This window comes from Capra hircus, chromosome 18 (assembly GCF_001704415.2).
Source record: "Capra hircus breed San Clemente chromosome 18, ASM170441v1, whole genome shotgun sequence".
NCBI classification, from domain to species: domain Eukaryota; kingdom Metazoa; phylum Chordata; class Mammalia; order Artiodactyla; family Bovidae; genus Capra; species Capra hircus.
Window position 1 is genome coordinate 52,306,044 of NC_030825.1, and position 15,568 is coordinate 52,321,611.

Here is a 15,568-nt window from a genome sequence, read left to right on the forward strand (position 1 = left end):
CCAAATTTTGGTGGTAATTGTTCCTGTGACACAGAAACCCAGCTGGATGCCCAGGGTCTTCCTGTTGTTCTCAAATATCTGGGAAGATTGCAGATATTTGACCTGCCTGAAGGTCACACTGACTCTTGAGGAGAGAAAGGGGTCACATGAGTGATGACTGGAGAGGGGACCTGACCTCTACTTTAGCTTGTCACCAGCCTGGCGTCTGTTCTCAGGGACTGCTGCTGTTGCTGCTGCTAAGACACTTCAGTCGTGTCTGACTCTGTGGCACCCCATAGACAGCAGCCCACCAGGATCCTCCCTCCCTGGGACTCTCCAGGGAAGAGTACTGAAGTGAGTTGTTATTTCCTTCTCCAATGCATGCATGCGTGCTAATTCTCTTCAGTTGTGTCCGACTCTGTGCGACCCTATGGGCAGAAGCCCATCAGGCTTCTCCATCCACAGGGTTCTCCAGACAAGCATACTGAAGTGGGTTGCCATTGCCTTCTCCAGGAACAGAGACCCAGAATCGGGTGTCAGGAGGAGCTGCAGTTGGTAGGTGAGAAGGGAAAGGTTTCCTGTGTGTCCTGGGAATAGAGGAACCTGGTGCTGAGGGTGGGCTGACTCTGGGCTCCCTGGTCCTCAGGGCAAGTTCTGGGAGACTCTTCCTCTGTGTGTCTCTTGCCTGAGCCTTGGTTCAGAAACTGTCCACGTCCTCCTTGTCATTCCAGGGCCTCCTCTGTCACCCTGGCTGATCTTTCTGTGGTCACTGTGATCTTTCCCATGGGTGCTTGCAGGCAGGGATGGGAGCTGGCATGGGTGCCCATAGGCCCCTAGAAGGTTGGGCATGGTAGTGTGGGCACCCCGGAGGGGCTCTGAGGGTCTGTTAGAGGAGGGGTCCCCTGGGGTCTAACGCCTAATGACCTGAGGTGAAGCTGATGTAATAATAATAGGTATAAGTGCACAGTAATTGTAACGCACTTGAATTATCCTCAAATCATCTCCACCACTCCGCAGTTGTCTTCCATGAAACCGGTCCCTGGTGCCCTTAAGGTTGGAGACCGCTGTATAGAAGGAGGGATGGAAATCAGGCTCCTTCTCCACTTCCTTAGGGAAAACAAAGTTCACCTGTTAATTTCCTGTTAATTTTCTGTTTGGCCCAATGTTTTACCCTGGAGGTCATGAGCAGACCTGGGGACAATGTAACTGGCTGCACAGGGATGCCAACGTCAAAGGGTGTGAGCTGGCTCTGCGCCCTGGGCAGAGGTGGGCGCTGACCTCCAGACTAGAGGCTATCAGCCGGAGTTAAGGTCACTGTGGGTCCCCAGGCTTCCCGACCTCATCCCAGTGCAGGGTGAGCCCAGGGAGACGATGGGCATTGTTCAGTGGCAGGAGAAGCATCCATCCAGGTGGACGTGTGCTCAGGAGGAGCTCTCAGTCCCTGAGGCTCCAAAGGAAGGGCCGACGGGGGGTCTCTGGGGCTTTGGGGAGAGGGTGGCGGCCTGTGGGCTGGACCCCAGAAGGCCCTGTCCTTCTCCACCTCACGGCACTGGGCCTGCACCCTAGTTCTCTGTGTCCCCATCAGTGGTCTGCTCTCAGCCTCCCCACAGTGCCAGGACCTGGGGCAGCTCCACCTGGAGACTCTGACAGGGGAGGGGTGCTGGCGACAGAATGAAACACCAACACTGCAGAGTGGTTTAAATCTTTATATTTTTAACACTTGCTTCTTACAGCTGCTTTATTTTATATCCCTTGCACAACAACCTACAGGGCAAGCTGCCAAGCACTATGATTCAGAGACTATACAGTGCGCAGGTGCAGGGCGAGATAACCTTTACCTTGACTTATTTACTGCAGCTAAGACTTTGTTTTGGGGAACTTCCTTATCAACTTAGAATCTGTTTTGTCCCAGGGTCTGTTCCTTTTGAGGGATCAGAGAAACATCCTTGTGTGCAAGCAATGTTCTTTTCCCATGGGAACAAACAGGATTCTTAGCTGAACATCTCGTTTGCAAGAATGTTCAGCCCTGGTTGAGAGTCTCGTTTGCAAGCACTTCTCAAGCTTCCTTAAACCTAGTTCCCTACACTGGGCAGAACATCTCGTTTGCAAGAATGTTCAGCCCTGGTTGAGAGTCTCATTTGCAAGCACTTCTCAACCTTCCTTAAACCTAGTTCCCTACACTGGGCAGAACATCTCGTTTGCAAGAATGTTCAGCCCTGGTTGAGAGTCTCTTTTGCAAGCACTTCTCAACCTTCCTTAAACCTAGTTCCCTACACTGGGCAGAACATCTCGTTTGCAAGAATGTTCAGCCCTGGTTGAGAGTCTCGTTTGCAAGCACTTCTCAAGCTTCCTTAAACCTAGTTCCCTACACTGGGCAGAACATCTCGTTTGCAAGAATGTTCAGCCCTGGTTGAGAGTCTCATTTGCAAGCACTTCTCAACCTTCCTTAAACCTAGTTCCCTACACTGGGCAGAACATCTCGTTTGCAAGAATGTTCAGCCCTGGTTGAGAGTCTCTTTTGCAAGCACTTCTCAACCTTCCTTAAACCTAGTTCCCTACACTGGGCAGAACATCTCGTTTGCAAGAATGTTCAGCCCTGGTTGAGAGTCTCGTTTGCAAGCACTTCTCAACCTTCTTTATACCTTGTTCTCTACATCTCCCCCTTTCTTTTCTTGTAGATGCTGAATAAGCGCTTGAATACGCAAAGCTTTTTCTTTCAATTGTTTCCCTTTTCGCCAGCGCTGGTAGACTATAAAAGCAATAAAACATAAAGCAACAATTAACAAAGTATTCACAAAGGATGTTGTTAACAATGTAGATACATGCCCTAAAGGATTAAGGTTATCTAATCCTTCTTGAAGACTCTTCAGTATATCAGAACCAAGAATATCAGGCAGCGTCTTACTAAAAGTTGACAATATAGTTTGTTCCAATTCCATAATTTCAGCAGTTAAATTCTGGTGTCCCACTAAAGACCTTTTCACCTTTTCTTAACCCTCACTCATATTAAAGGGAACAGGGGTTACACATAGGTGAGATGAGTTCCAATCACATTTTAACACACTCTTTGTAGCTAACACAGTCACTTGATCTCCTAACCAGGAAACAGTGTGCTGTAAATTCAATACATCAGTAGCCAATTGAGCGTCCAAATCATGCTGTTGTTGCCACAATAAATGAGCATCTTTATGCCACTCCCTGACAAAATCAGCCGTCTGTATGCCCTGATGCAAAGCAAGAGCTGCTACAGTTGCTGTTGCTGTTACTGAAGCCACGGCGGGAACTGATGCGATGACGACGCCAAGCATTCTTGGGGATCGATGGAGAAGAGTGTGAACAGCGTTCACAAGAGGAGCGGCAGCACAAGAGCCCGACCACGGCCGAGTGAGGTTCCCAGGCAACCAGAGCCCAGCCCGTGCTTTCACAGTGACCGAAGAGCGATTACTGGAATGGACCATCTTGTTTTCAACATTTTCCCACCAAGAACGATTTATACACTGAGTCAAGTTACAATCAGAACATGATATAACTCCCAAAATTTCATTCCAAATCCATTGCCCATACAGTAAAGAATAAGGAAATTTTACACATGCTATAGCAGAGTAAGATTTATTAATATGCAAATGAACTTGAAATGGCCCCTTAGGATCATTAATATTTAAAGTAAAGTTTCCTGTCCATATAGTAAGGTCACCTGACACTGCCCATAATTTCCATATATCTCCTTGTAATTGAGGGTGCCCATCCATTTGTAATTGAGGTGGAACCAATGCAAAATGTTGCCATATTACAGCTTCATTTCCTTGACCACTCAAGGTACCATTTATGCGAAGCCATTTTAAAGATCGATTAGACCATTTTTCTAAAAATTCTCCATGAGTAGGACTCCAATCTACAATTACATGATTTGAAAAATTCATAACTAGACGAGGGTCATGATCCCTGCAATGTTTTCTCAGCTTCTTGAGTCAGTTTCTTCAACTGTCCCCATGTCGGTGGACCTGCCTCTCTTGTCACAAAGGTGAAAGTCCTCTGCATTGACAGTTCCTGAAACTGGCACATGATTGGGTCGCTCATCCTGCAACTTCACCAATCTCAATGGAACCCGGATCCTGGAATTATTCACAGAAATAAAAGCATACCCTCGCCCCAAGAAGTGAAGTACTGCTGGAATCCATCCCTTTATCTCATCCTTATACCATACCTGGGAATGTTCAAAGCTTTTTGTCTTCTTTTCTGAATTGCCAAAATGCTGTTCTGCTGGAGTAATCTTACTTTTTCCCCAGACGTTCAAAAAGTTAAGAGTTAATAGTGTTTTATTTAATACATCCCTTGGTGATATCACACCTTTTCCCCCCTTTCTAATTTTTTTCAATGTATTCTCGAAGAGTCCGATTAGGTCTTTCAATTATAGCTTGTCCTTGACTATTATAAGGAATACCAAAAGTGTGCTTAATATGATACTGTTTTAAAAATTGAGTTAATTTAGAGGATTGATATGCGGGAGCATTATCAGTTTTTAATTCTATAGGCATGCCCATAATAGCAAAACAAAATAGTAAATGAGTAATAACAGAATCTGCCTTTTCTGAACTTAAAGCTGTAGCCCACTGAAAGTGAGACTAAGTATCTATAGTATGATGAACACATTTCTGTTTACCGAATAAGGAAATAAAAACAACATCCATTTGCCAGATTTGGTTAGATTGTAGTCCCCTGGGATTTACTCCAGGAGGGGCAAAGGGCAAAATAAACGGTGCACATATGGAACAGGAACGAACAATGCGTTGAGCTTGCTTTCGTGTTAACGAATAAGTTTTTTGTAACCCTTTAGGATTAGTATGATGTAAGCAATGTTCTTGTGTTGCAGACTGTAAAGGATAAAGTAAGGCATCTATATTTGCATTTCCTTGAGATAATGGTCCGGGGAGAGAAGAATGAGCTCCAATATGAGTAAAAAAGACAGGGTTAGTTCGCCTAATTAATAATTGTTGAACCTGAAAAAATAATTTATCAATATTAGTTTTTAAAGTTACCGGTAGAGTGGCTTCAGGAAGATAAATACATGAAAAGACTGCATATTTAGAATCAGAAACAATATTAATAGGAATATTAAAAAAATCCTGTAATGCCAAACAAATGGCCCGAAGTTTAGCAGGCTGCACAGAAGAAAAGGAATGTGGAACAACTTTAGATGTAGTATCAGTCCAATAGCCAGCAGTATTTTTATTGCAATCTGTAAAAATAGTTTTTCCTTCAACTGGAATATTAGATATAGGAGATTTACAAACCATTGATGTATGTCGAAGAAAATCTATCATTTTAGATTGAGGATATTGATTAGAAAAAGTCCCTGAATAAGATGCAAGAGCTATCTGCCAAATTTTATTAAACTGTAAGCAATTAGAAATTTGGGTGGAAGTAAGTTGAGTAATAATTGTTTGAGGGTCACTTCCAATTAACTGAGTAATACGGCCTCGACCTTTCAAAATAAGGAAAGCAATTCTATCTATATAAGTAGTAAGCTTTTTTGTATAGTTTTTGGGTAAAAATACCCACTCAATCAACCCTGCAGATTGAGCAATAACTCCAGTAGGAGAATAGGGAGTATGGAACACTATGAAATATATAGGTTGATCCTGTTGTAGATAAGTAAGAAACCCTTCATTCAACCGTTGCTCTACAAAGTGTAATTCCTCTTTTGCTTGAGAAGTAAGAGATCGAGGACTGTTAAGAGCAGTATCACCCTCTAAAGTAGAAAATAAATGACGCAATTGATGTGTAGGAATCCCTAACATGGGACGTAACCAGTTAATATCACCCAAAAGCTTCTGAAAATCATTAAGAGTTTTCAAATTATCTCGTCTAATTTGGACCTTTTGAGGTTTTATTCTTTGTCGTTCCAAAATAGCACCTAAATATGAAATAGGAAATTCAGTTTGAATTTTTTCAGGAGCAATTTGAAGATTAAAATCACTTAAGGCTTTCTTCACATGAATAAAAAATTATCTCATTCCTCTTTACTAGGAGCTGCCAATAGAAGATCATCCATATAATGATAGAGAAGACAATTAGAAAATTGTTGTCTCACAGTAATAAGAGCACGATCAACAAACTCCTGACAAAGTGTAGGGCTATTAATCATTCCTTGAGGCAACAACTGTCCATTGATAACGTTTTACGGGCTGCCTATGATTATACACTGGAATAGTAAAAGCAAATTTATTTCTATCTTTTATTTGCAAAGGAATATTAAAAAAACAATCCTTCAAATCTAAAACCATCAAAGACCAATCCTGTGGAATCAAAGCAGGAGAAGGGAGACCTAATTGCAAAGCTCCCATAGGTTCTATACATTTGTTAACTTCCCTTAAATCAGTCAACATTTTTCATTTACCAGATTTTTTCTTAATGACAAAAACAGGAGAATTCCAAGGAGACGTAGAAGGTTCAATATGGCCAGATTGAAGCTGTTCTTTTACTAATTGTTCTAAAGCCTCGAGCTTCACTTTTGGAAGCGGCCACTGCTCAACCTATTTAGGGACATCAGTTGACCATTTCAATGGGAGAGCTCGAGGAATCTGAGCAGTGGCTACAAGTTTTCCGACGAGATGGTGAGCGTTGTTCCTAAAGAAAATAAAAGATCTCTTCCCCAGATAGTAATAGGTATATTAACAATGTAAAAAGAAATAGATACTTTCTTTCCATTAGACAATTGGCATGACAAAGGTTGAGCGCTTCTCCACACATCTGCTATTGATCCTAAGCCTGTTAAAACAAGAGGAATTTTTTTCTTTTTTCCAGTCATTAGGCCACTGCTGGAGAGAAATAACTGAAACATCTGCTCCTGTATCCACTATTCCTTCAAACTGTTTACCTTCAATAATCAGTGACATTAAAGGACGAGAGTCATTAATAAGCATTCCCCAAAATATACTTTTTCCCATACTTTTAAAACTATTGACTCTCCCTATCTCAGCCTTGTCAGCAGCTACCAGAAATAGGGATGCGTAAGGTGGTGCAGGATTAACAGCCTTGGAAGTTTGTTTTTTATTTAATAAAACCTTTCAAAAGGCAGCAGTCATTGCCTCTACAGAATCTGAATCCTCCCCAGAACTCACATCTCTATCTGACTCAGTGGATGAATTTTTACTATCACCCGGAGGTTTGGGCAGAGGCCGAGGTGAAGCCCCCTCCTCAAGATAACATGAGGCGGCCTCACTATCAGCAGCCATTAATTTTAAAACCTGTGTTATAGCGCTACATAGAGTCCACAGCCTTAAAGGAATCACATTTCCTTTTTGATGCTGCCTTCTTAACTCTTTCTGCACCGTTTTCCATTCTTTCAAATTTAGCTGTACTTTTGTTTAATACTGAAACCAATAGCAATGCTGCTCTATAAGACAGAATAACTCACTCAAACGGCAAGTAGACGTTTTAATTCCTATAGAATGCAGGAGCCCCTTAACCAGCTCCATATATTGTGACTTTAAAGACGGGGAATTCCCCATAGTTTTTTCTTTTTCTTTTCTCTTTTCTCTGTTCTTTTTCTCTTATTTTTCTTTTTCTCGAAAGTCCCCCTTTCAGCGTTTCGCTCCGGGGTGCTCTCCCTTTTGGATTTTTATTCTTTTCTCTTTTTCTCGAAAGTCCCCCTTTTAGCCTTTTGCTCCGGGGTGTTCACCCTTTCGGATTTTTATTCTTTTCTCTTTTTCTCTATTTCCTGAAAGTCCCCCTTTCAGCCTTTTGCCCTGGGGTGCTTACCCTTTCGGTTCCGTCGAGCCCCGCGCTGGGCGTCAGATGCTGGCGACAGAATGAAACACCAACACTGCAGAGTGGTTTAAATCTTTATATTTTTAACACTTGCTTCTTACAGCTGCTTTATTTTATATCCCTTGCACAACAACCTACAGGGCAAGCTGCCAAGCACTATGATTCAGAGACTATACAGTGCGCAGGCGCAGGGCGAGATAACCTTTACCTTGACTTATTTACTGAAGCTAAGACTTTGTTTTGGGGAACTTCCTTATCAACTTAGAATCCGTTTTGTCCCAGGGTCTGTTCCTTTTGAGGAATCAGAGAAACATCCTTGTGTGCAAGCAATGTTCTTTTCCCATGGGAACAAACAGGATTCTTAGCTGAACATCTCATTTGCAAGAATGTTCAGCCCTGGTTGAGAGTCTCATTTGCAAGCACTTCTCAGGCTTCCTTAAACCTAGTTCCCTACACTGGGCAGAACATCTCGTTTGCGAGAATGTTCAGCCCTGGTTGAGAGTCTCGTTTGCAAGCACTTCTCAACCTTCTTTATACCTTGTTCCCTACAGAGGGGAGACCCCCATGGGACCCCAGTCCCCCTGAGTTGGAGCAACTGCAGAAGCTGGGTTCCTCTGTTCTGGAAGTTCCCCTCATTTCCCAGGATGCCTTAGGGGGAGGGGCTGAGATGTCTCCAGGGACCAGACCCAGGTGTCCCCACAGATGAAGGGCCTTGGGATGAGGAGCTGCTCCCCAATTCCTGAGTTCAGCTGGGGCTCCCGCCTCCCCTGTGACGACTCCCTTGGGATGGAGGATCGGGAGTCTGAGCCAGCTCAGGTCTCTGAGAGAAGGGGAAGGACTCAAGCTGCCAGCCCAGGCCCTCCAGGGAGACTAGAAGATTCTCCTGAGTGGAGACGGGAGGGGGTGTGATTATCTGGGAATGAGCCAGAGGTCTGACCCGTCACAGTTAAGAGGCCCCTGTCCTCACTCCTGACTCCAGGAGGAATAACGTCCCACCCTGGAGCAGCTGTGGGCTCTTGCAGGTCTCCACCCAGTCTGAAGCCAGGGCCCCTCTGTCCACAAGGAATATTCTCTGACCCCTCGGTGTCACACTGGGTGGGGGGTGGGGTGGTTTCTGTTATGTAGATTCCCTTATCTATTTCAGTTCAGTTCAGTTGCTCAGTCGTGTCCGACTCTTTGCAACCCCATGAACTGCAGCACACCAGGTCTCCCTGTCCATCACCAACTCCCTGAGTTTACCCAAATGTCCATTGAGTTGGTGATGCTATCCAATCATTTCATCCTCTGTTGTCCCCTTCTCCTGCCCTCAATTTTTCTCAGCATTAGGGTCTTTTCAAATGAGTCAGCTCTTTGCATCAGGTGGCCAAAGTACTGGAGTTTCAGCTTCAACATCAGTCCTTCCAATGAACACCCAGGACTGATGTCCTTTAGGATGGACTGGTTGGATCTCCTTGCAGTCCAAGGGACTCTCAAGAGTCTTCTCCAGCACCACAGTTCAAAAGCATCAATTCTTCTGTGCTCAGCTTTCTTCACAGTCCAACTCTCACATCCATACATGACTACTGGAAAAACCATAGCCTTGACTAGACGGACCTTTGTTGACGAAGTAATGTCTCTATTGTTTAACATGATGTCTCGGTTGGTCATAACTTTCCTTCCAAGGAGTAAGTGTCTTTTAATTAGATGGCTGCAATCACCATCTGCAGTGATTTTGGAGCCCCCCCAAATAAAGAGTATTTATTGAGCATGTGTGACCTGTCCGACCTGGGTTGTGTCTTGGTCTCCAGAGAATAGGATAGACTTGGACTCCGGGCTCACACACCTGACCTTGTGACAGGGAGACAGACACTCAGAGAAAATCCTGGAAATAAGGAGCTAATTATGATGGAGGGATGGCCTGAAAGGGAAGCGTCTGGTGCATCCGGAGTCTGTCACGGAATCTCAGCTGGACTGGGTGTCATGGAAGGCACCCCTGAGAAAGTGATCTTTTGACTTAGATGTGAAGGGTCAGCACACCCTCAGCAGAGAGGGACAGGGGGCTCAGAGGGCAGAGCTACCTGAGGGGAGTCTGGCCTTCAGGTGGGCCTGGCTGGGAGGAGCGGCTGACAGAGTCCAGTGTGGGGAACTGGGAGACTGGGGAGGACTGTGGACGGAGTCGGTTGGTGAGGGTCAGAGGCTGCTGGGCGGTGCGAGCTGTTAAGTGGGACGGAGGTGGGCAGCCCTGTGGAGGCTCCGGACTGTGGAGGAGCTCTGCCGCCCTCTGGTGGCCATGGAGGGGAGTGTCGAAGGGAAAGTATCTCAAGGAGGTTTTCTCCTGACAACTCAAGCATATGTCAAGAGTTTACATATCATTTTAGGAATCCCAGTGACAGAGGATGCTGGCAGGCTACAGACGTGAGGTCGCAAAGGATCGTATACGACCTAGCGACTCACCCTTTCCACACTGCATATCATTAATGCTGAATCGTGTCCCACTCTGAATTTCCAACATCTCTCATCCAAGATCTCCTCTTATACACCCCACTCCGAGATTTCATCCGGTTGAGATGTGTGTTGACACCAGGCCTGTTTCTCTCTGTGGAAGAAGATGCAGACGCAACATTCTCAGTCCTTGGGCAGGACTGGAGCATCTGTGAGTAGGAGGAGGGTGAGGAACGTCCGTGTGTCCTGCCTGTGCTGGAGGGTCCATGCCGACATGAAAAGGCTGCATTTCCCTCCCCCGTGCCCCTCAGTGTCTTCATGGGGCAGGGCCAGGTGGAATCGGAAGACCAGGGTGGTGCAGTGATTCTGAACCTCGTCTTCCCGCCTTCTCTGTGTCTGCCCCCATCAGGGGACCTGGTCTTCATGGAGGAAGGAAGGTGGGGCGGCTCCATAGGCCCCTGATCAGAGATTCTTTCAGCAAAAGGGACACAGGGGTCATACCCGCTAGCTCTGTCCTCAGTGTCCCCTCACCCTGTGTGATTGTAGGAACTGAATTATTAGGGTCTAATGGCCTATTTTGTATTCTAATTTATTAGATTGCTTTTACTTCTTTTTACCTTTTGATATTTGAAGTTTCAATGGTGAATTTCCATCTTCCTTGAACATGAGCAGGGTTGGTGCCAGGGTAGTTCAGTTGTCTTAAAGGTTATTTTTTATTGTAGCTTCAGTTTCACACTAAAAGTGAGGATAAGGGATGAAACCCATGTTCCGTGCTTTGGCAGGCAGATTCCTATCCACTGAACCATCGGAAAAGTCCTCTAAACAATGCTGAAATCGTAGGAGACACTGGTTCATCAGGTCACCGCACACACGAGGTTTCTGTATTTGAGCATGGGTAAATAAACAAGCGATGTATGTCATCCTTTTTGAACTTACAGGCACAGAACCATCAGCTCCGTGCTCACTAGCCCTTCAGACTCACAACCACCTGCGCTGGGCTCACTAGCCCTGCAGACTCACAACCACCTGCTCTGTGGTCACCAGCCCTGCAGACTCACACTACCTGCTCTGCGCTCACTAGCCCTGCAGACTCACACCACCTGCTCTGCGCTCACTAGCCCTGCTGGTGTGACTTGGGCAGCAGGACTCTTCCTGACCTTGCGGTTGTTCTAGTTGCTAAGTCAGGTGCAACTCTCCCGTGACCCCATGGACTGGAGCCTGCCAGGCTCCTCTATCCATGGGATTCCCAGGCAAGAACACTGGAGTGGGTTGCCATTGGTTCTCCAGGAGATCTTCCTGAGCCAGAAATCACACCTGGGTCTCCTGAACTGGCAGGAGGATCTTTACCACGCGCCACTGGGAAGCTCATGCTGCAGCTGATCACTTGCTCAAACCCACGCAAGTTACGGTGCCAAGTGTGAGCCTAATGGAAGCTATGGAAGCTGGGTCATGTTCATGTATTCACGTGGGTTCATCAATTGATAAAATGTACACGTCGGGTGGAAAATGTTGAATATTGAGGAGGCCCTACACTTGTGGGCGGCACGTATCTAGGAAAACCTCATGTGTGAGGCGGCCATGATGAACCAGTGTCTACCTACAAGTTAAGCATGGTTTACAGGATTTTCCCGGTGGCTCAGTGGATAGAAATCTGCCTGAAAAAGCGTGGGACACGGGTTTGATCCCTGGTCAGGAGGATTTCACATGCTTCTGAGCAACTAAGGCCATGCGTCAGAACTGCTGAGTCTGTGCTCTAAAGCCCATGAGCGGCAACGACTGAAGTGTGCTTGCCGAGCGCCCATGCTCGGGAAGAGAGAAGCCCCCGTGATGAGCAGCTGGCATATCGCAGCGAAGAGTAGCCCCTGCTCACCGCACTAGAGGAAACTGGTGGAAAACAGTGAGGACCCAGTGCAGCCAGAAATAAAAAATAAACAAAAATGTTTCCTAAGAGAAGTTCAGAATTAAATGTTATTCCCGAAGCTGTCATGTCTTCTTTTCATGTCCTTCTTTCTCAAGCATCCAGAACACCATTGAAACATTGATTTTCCACAGGCTGAGGACATGCTCTGCCACTGGGGTGACTTCACTACAAATTTGTTTTCAGTCTGGAACAGCCACTAGCGAGCATCCCGCCTTTCACATTGACCATCTGCTCTGCAGTGAACATCCTCACCACAAATCTCGGCCCCCATGGAGTATGATCCAGGGGCTCATTCATTCGACCCGCAGGTATGCAGCTCCCTGCCCCAGATCTGGAGCTGGCCAGTGGACTCAGCAGGATAGGTGAATCCTTGCATGTCCGAGCTCCCAGCTCAGGGATCCTCTTAGAACTGGAGTCCTGGTCAACCTGTGTGTACACTGAATGCCACTGTATCCACTAAACTGCGTTTGCCTGGGAAGTATAGGAAAATGTTAACTTCCAACATCCTCACCGTTTACGGAAAAATCCTGTGAGGAGACAGCACCTGTGTCCATATGTCCATCCCTCTGCCACACCCCATCCCTCCTTTATCCCCTACCCGTCCTTTTATCCATCTTTTCATGAAGTCCTGCGGCTGTGCCTCTGTGGTTGGCCAGATGCCAGGACCCCTGAGATACCCTCAGTAGCTCCCTCTGCGGCTCCCTTTAGACACCGTGGTTCCACAGGTGGTGCACCTGAGCCCAGGTGATTCCTGCAGAGTCTGTCCCCATGGAAGGTAAGGGAGGCCCCAGGTAACCCGGTGACCATTATACTGGGTATCTCAAGCCTTTTGCATGACTGTTAAGGATGCTGGATGGGTTAGACCCGAGTCGATGACAAATATAGTGCTGGGTTTCGGTGTCAGGGTTACCCCTGTCAATGGTATATTTATGGAGAAGAGGAAGTTTGGGGAGACTGTGGAGCCCTAGTTCCTTCTCTCCCTGGGGTTCACAGGCAGATGGATGAGCCCTCAGGTGACGGATTGTACCCTGGAGACTGGTCTTCAGGCCCCACTTGTTTTCAGCAGGACCCTTGCTCTGTTGGAAGCATGGAGACATGGCAAAAGCTCTCACACTAGGCTAGGGGCTTGGCATGGAGGAGCTGGGAGGGTAGCCCAGGCATTCTGCTCAGCCTTGCTCTGTGGGGGAGGGGGAATCATTTTGAGAATGAGGGAAGAGGAGGCTGTGCTCAAGGGGCCTTCAGGCCAGGTGATGGCTGTCTCCAAGGTCAGGTACCAAGGGTCAGGACCTAATCATGAAACGTTCCCTCCAAGTTGTAGACAAGCCAGTTATCTGACACTCAGCGGTGGGGAGATACTCTGAGAGGACAGAGTTAGCTCCCAGCCTCCTTGAGGACCCCCTCCGGGTGCAGGATCATTCACCCGGGAGTTATCATGGGTGTAGCTACAGCTAATACACAGACAGGAGAAAGTGCTCCCGATTCATAAACTGGAGCAAGTGGGTTATCCCTGGACACATTCTACCATGTTCCTCTTTGTCATAGAATAGAAATGGGCAGGATATCCAGCCGTCCCTTCCCATTGAGCCCTTCTTGCTGCAGCCTGGGGGCTGAGCACAGCAGAGACACTGTCCATGGTGCTGATGAACACAGGCCACCTGGAGACTTGAGAGTTGTGGTTTTTGAGTCACATCTGCTTCCTTTTCATTCAGAAAAATTGGGCATTGCTAGAAAAGAAGAGGCTTCCATGGTGGCTCAGACAGTAAAGAATCTTCCTGCAATGCCAGAGACCTGGGTTTGATGAGCCCTCAGAGATGGCAATGGCTACCCACTCCAGTATTCTTGCCTGGAGAATCCCATGGCAGATGTGCCTGGAGGGTTACAGTCCATGGGGTTGCAAAGAGTTGGACAAACTGAGCAACGTTCACTTCACAGGAAAGAAGAGGTGGGGAGAGCTGCAGGGAGTGAGGACTGGCCTCGATCTCCAGGGCTCAGGGCCAGTGAGATTGCTGTGGATGTCATGGCAGGACTTGACCCCACATCAGCAAGACAAAGTCCAAGCTGCCCAGAGCAGATTGGAGTGAGGGAAGATGATGACCCCAGCCTTGAGAGGAGTGGTAGGCAGAGCACAGAACCCTAAGACATGTCCACAACCTCAAGCCCACAATCCGAGAAATGTGTCCCATGATGAAGGAAACCTACAGACGAAATCCAGATCACGTGACTGGGAGATGATGGTTGGGAATGTTCGGGCTGAGTGTAATACTTTCACAATATTCCTTATAAATGAAAGAGGAAGGCAGGAGAGGCAGAGCCAGAGGAGATGGGGTGATGGAAGGAGAGCTTGGGGAGCTTTAAGACGTTCCACTGCTGGCTTTGAAGATGCAGGAAGGGGCCACGAACCCAGGAAAGCAGGCAGCCTCTCACAGCTTGGAAAGGCAAGCAAATGAATCGTCTGTAGAATCCAGAAAGAATGGGGTCATATTGACACCTTGACTTGGGTAGATTTGTGCCAGTAAATTTGTGGTCATTTGCTACAGAACAATAAGGAACATCAAGAGGTGTCACCTTGTCTCATCCGAGGCTGTGTGCAGGGGGATGAGGAGTAATGTAGACCTCAGTCATGACCGGAAGTTTGCAGGTGGTCTCTTCTGCTTCACGTCTCATCTCAGCACACACGAATCTGGCCACTGGCTGAGCACACCTGTCTTCTGTGGGCTCTGTGCCCTGTGCACACGCCTGCTGCATGTGTGTGAGTGTGGCACCTATCACAGTGGGCCTATGTAAGAGCAGCACCTATCGCAGGGGCCTCAGGGAGAGACTGAGAACTGCTAGCCCAGGTGTGTGGTGGGGGCTGCAGGTGAGATCCGGGTGGGGAGGCCCTTGGGACACTTTGAGGAGGGGACAGGTGGGCCCTTTGCCGTGGTAGCCAGGTTGAGTTTTAGGTAGAGGCTCGTGTATGCGTGTGTGTGTGTGTGTGTGTGGTGGGGGAAGACTCACAATTCGCACTGGAGAGCAAAGTGGAAACCAGCAGGAAGTGGAGAGAGGTCACAGGAAGTTCCCAGGAGGACCTTGCTCAGAGCATGGCTTCTCGGTCCCTCTTACTTTGGTGACTCTGATTGCTCCTCTGTCCCCCCGAGAGGGAATGATGTCCTCAGGGCTTAGGCCCTTAGGGAAGCAACAGAAACCCATGGAGAGAGAAGGCATTCTGGATCTTAGATCTGGGGACAGACAAAAGTTCCTGTGCCATCGCTGACTCAGCGGAGATTAGTTGAAGCAAACTCCAGGGGATAGTGAAGGACAGGGAAGCCTGGCGTGCTGCAGTCCACGGGGTCCCAAAGACTCAGACACAACTTAGCAACTGAACAACAAAAACTCATTGGAGGCAGCACCATTGGGGCCAGCAGGGCCTGGACAGGAGGGCCAGAGGGCTCAGGACACCAAGAGGCTGCAATGGGGCCTCACCCATAATAGCTGTCT

At 47.3% G+C, this 15,568-nt stretch overlaps 1 protein-coding gene across 1 annotated transcript; it reads right to left on the minus strand.

The window, feature by feature from the left end:
• On the minus strand, nucleotides 2,748-7,818 carry LOC108637988 (endogenous retrovirus group K member 7 Env polyprotein-like). Its single transcript, XM_018062500.1, has 2 exons — nucleotides 7,741-7,818; nucleotides 2,748-4,091 (listed from the first exon to the last, which is right to left on the minus strand). Exon 2 carries the CDS (start codon nucleotides 3,897-3,899, stop codon nucleotides 2,970-2,972), a length of 930 nt encoding a protein of 309 aa, XP_017917989.1. The 5' UTR covers nucleotides 3,900-4,091; nucleotides 7,741-7,818; the 3' UTR covers nucleotides 2,748-2,969.

Coding starts and splice junctions, on each gene's coding strand:
- LOC108637988 (XM_018062500.1), bottom strand. CDS start 3,899: ATGAATTTTTCAAATCATGTAATTGTAGATTGGAGTCCTACTCATGGA.